Genomic DNA, 2500 nt, shown 5'->3' on the forward strand with positions numbered 1-2500 from the left:
ATAGCCGAGGCTCAGCTCCCACAGGAAACTATGGCAAGGATTCAGAATGCTGAACAAGCACGAGAGGGCAGGGGAGGCATATGGGGTCAAGAGTCCCGAGAATGTTCGAGATGAAACGGGGAGAGCGAAGAAATGCCTGGAACGAGGAGCCCCGACGACATGATGCAATGATGGCAGCGGGACCTATGCAATCCGCCATCTAAGGAGACGAAGCAATGCCTGGCATGGAGAGTCCCAGGAAAGTGCAGAAGGAATCCCACAAAGGAATGCAACGAGACACTGCAGGAAATGGCGTTGAATATACAGAATCCTCTTTGGATAATGATAATACCCTTAGAATAAAGGTAATAATAATGATAGTGATGGTAAAGATAACAATGAATGATAATAATAATAATGATAATTATAATAATGAAATTGATTACGTTTTGATAATGATAATAAGAACAATTATAATGGTGGAAGATATAATAATAACAACAAAAACAATAATAGAAGGAATGATAATAATTATAATGATAATGATAGAGGATAATGATAGTTATGATAACAGTAATACCATATATAATTAGATGAAGAGTGAGAAAGACTTGAAGAAGTCAGTCACGTAGAGGAAAGAGAGGGAGAGGGAGTAGCCCTTCTGCGAGCAGGAGTATCAGATGAGGAAGAAGAATCGGGGGGGGGGGGGGCGTTGACAGTAGAGGCATTGAATAATTCATTTCCTAAGAGTCTCTTGTAGACATGGAATATATAAATGTGCAAGTTTACAGGACGGGACCTGAAAGGATGAGATTACCGACGCGGAACAAGGCTCAGTCTTCATTTCAATGAAAGTGCTGAACCTGAGATAAGTAAAAACTTTTTGCATCATGTATGTAATGAGTGTAAACATGCAAAGAAAATGCTCAAAGTTCGAACACAAAGACGGTGACATGGTAGTTAGATCTTCCAACGACAGCAGTATTTTCTACCATGGATTTTTTTTTCTGCCTGCCTTTCGTTTATGATGCTGAAAGAATCACATGTATCCCCCCCCCCCCCGTGCTCCGGCCCCACCCTTCCCCCTGTCTCCCTCCTCAGAAATCTTACCTACAACGTCGAGTGTAATCAACTGCGTTCTCGTTGGCTTGGTGTTGATCTGACACTCGTATATCCCGGAGTCGTTGGTGGTTGGATATCTGTGAGAGAAAAGTGTAAACAGAAAGGTTTGTCTCTCGCGCTGAGATTAATATTACAAAATCAGAAAAGCAGCTACGGGTTGAAATTACGGTATGAAAAGTAAGTCATTCAAAATTATCCAAATGCACACACACATACACACAGACAAACTGAGAGCTAGCCTCTATTATTCATGTAAAGAGGGGGGAACTAAGAAAGCCTTGGATGCCAGCGTCGAACACTGACCAGCAGAAAAGAAGCTCTGCCTGAGGCAAACACCACCCCCACCGCAGCTTGAGGACCCACTCGTTGCTTCCGTCCTCGTGGTGCGCCTCGAATCGGTCGTCATTCGTGAACGTGAACCGGCCGACGGTGAGCACGTGGATGTCGCGGTGCCGAACCCACGACACCTGTGGACAGAGGCATTCGCGTGTTGCTGCAAGGGGGCGGCCTCTCGGGGTCAGTCGGGGCGACAGAGGATGATGTCGAGAGATAGATACGTGTGTGTGTGTGTGTGTGTGTGTGTGTGTGTGTGTGTGTGTGTGTGTGTGTGTGTGTGTGTGTGTGTGTGTGTGTGTGTGTGTGTGTGTGTGTGTGTGTGTGTATATATATATAACTATATTATTATTATATAAAATATATATTATATATATATATAATATATTATATAATATTCTTATATATATATCTTAAATAATTCAATACAAGGAAGAAGCAGAAGAGGAAGGAAGAGAAGGAATGGCAGAGTTGAGGAGGAGAAATGCACATAACGTTGGCATTCCACAACAAATGATATTATTCATAATAACCAGAAAGCATCGATGGCAGTGATTCTTATGTCATTCAGTACTTATAAGCATATTACGAATAATGAGGATAACAGATATAGGCAGGAAACGCAGCGAGAGCAGACGACACCTCTGCCATCTCTTGGCGCAACACTCCTACTCTTCATTTACATAGACGATACTCAGCATTTGCCCCCGTCTGCCCCGAGCATTCACTCCGTACCAAAGATATATTGGGTCACCTCCCAGGTCTACTCAATTGGTCTCTGGCGCATAGATCTTGATTATCATCCTGTACTACAAATTACGTTAAATCTACCTCGAAATATGCACCTCGAATACCTTTGATCTACCCCAGATCCCCATTAAGCTACTCTTGATGGAGAAAGATAAGAGAGTACCAAATGGAGTTAGAGAGGAGTAGTGAGTTTGGTGTTGTTTCAAAAGAAGTTAACTTGTAGTAGTTGAGTAATAGTAAGTTTTAGTAGTAAGTAAAGTGTTTAGTAAAGGAGTAGAGTGTGGTAGATTAAGTAAAGGAGAAGGGCAAGTTTTAG

The 2500-nt window shown here is 42.4% G+C and overlaps 1 protein-coding gene across 1 annotated transcript in view; it reads right to left on the reverse strand.

Moving 5' to 3' along the window:
- Positions 1–199: 199 nt before the first annotated feature.
- Positions 200–2500, reverse strand: part of LOC122256502 (uncharacterized) — a 119181-nt gene continuing 116880 nt past the window's right edge. Inside the window, exons 4-6 of the mRNA XM_086536670.1 lie at positions 1447–1568; positions 1090–1178; positions 200–279 (exon numbers count right to left, since the gene is read on the reverse strand). Coding sequence (XP_086392796.1) covers positions 200–279; positions 1090–1178; positions 1447–1568 — 291 coding nt within the window. The remainder of the gene's footprint in view (positions 280–1089; positions 1179–1446; positions 1569–2500) is intronic.

This window comes from Penaeus japonicus, unplaced genomic scaffold, assembly GCF_977035675.1.
Source record: "Penaeus japonicus unplaced genomic scaffold, GWHDUDI00000001_assembly GWHDUDI00000005, whole genome shotgun sequence".
Taxonomy (NCBI): Eukaryota; Metazoa; Arthropoda; class Malacostraca; order Decapoda; family Penaeidae; genus Penaeus; species Penaeus japonicus.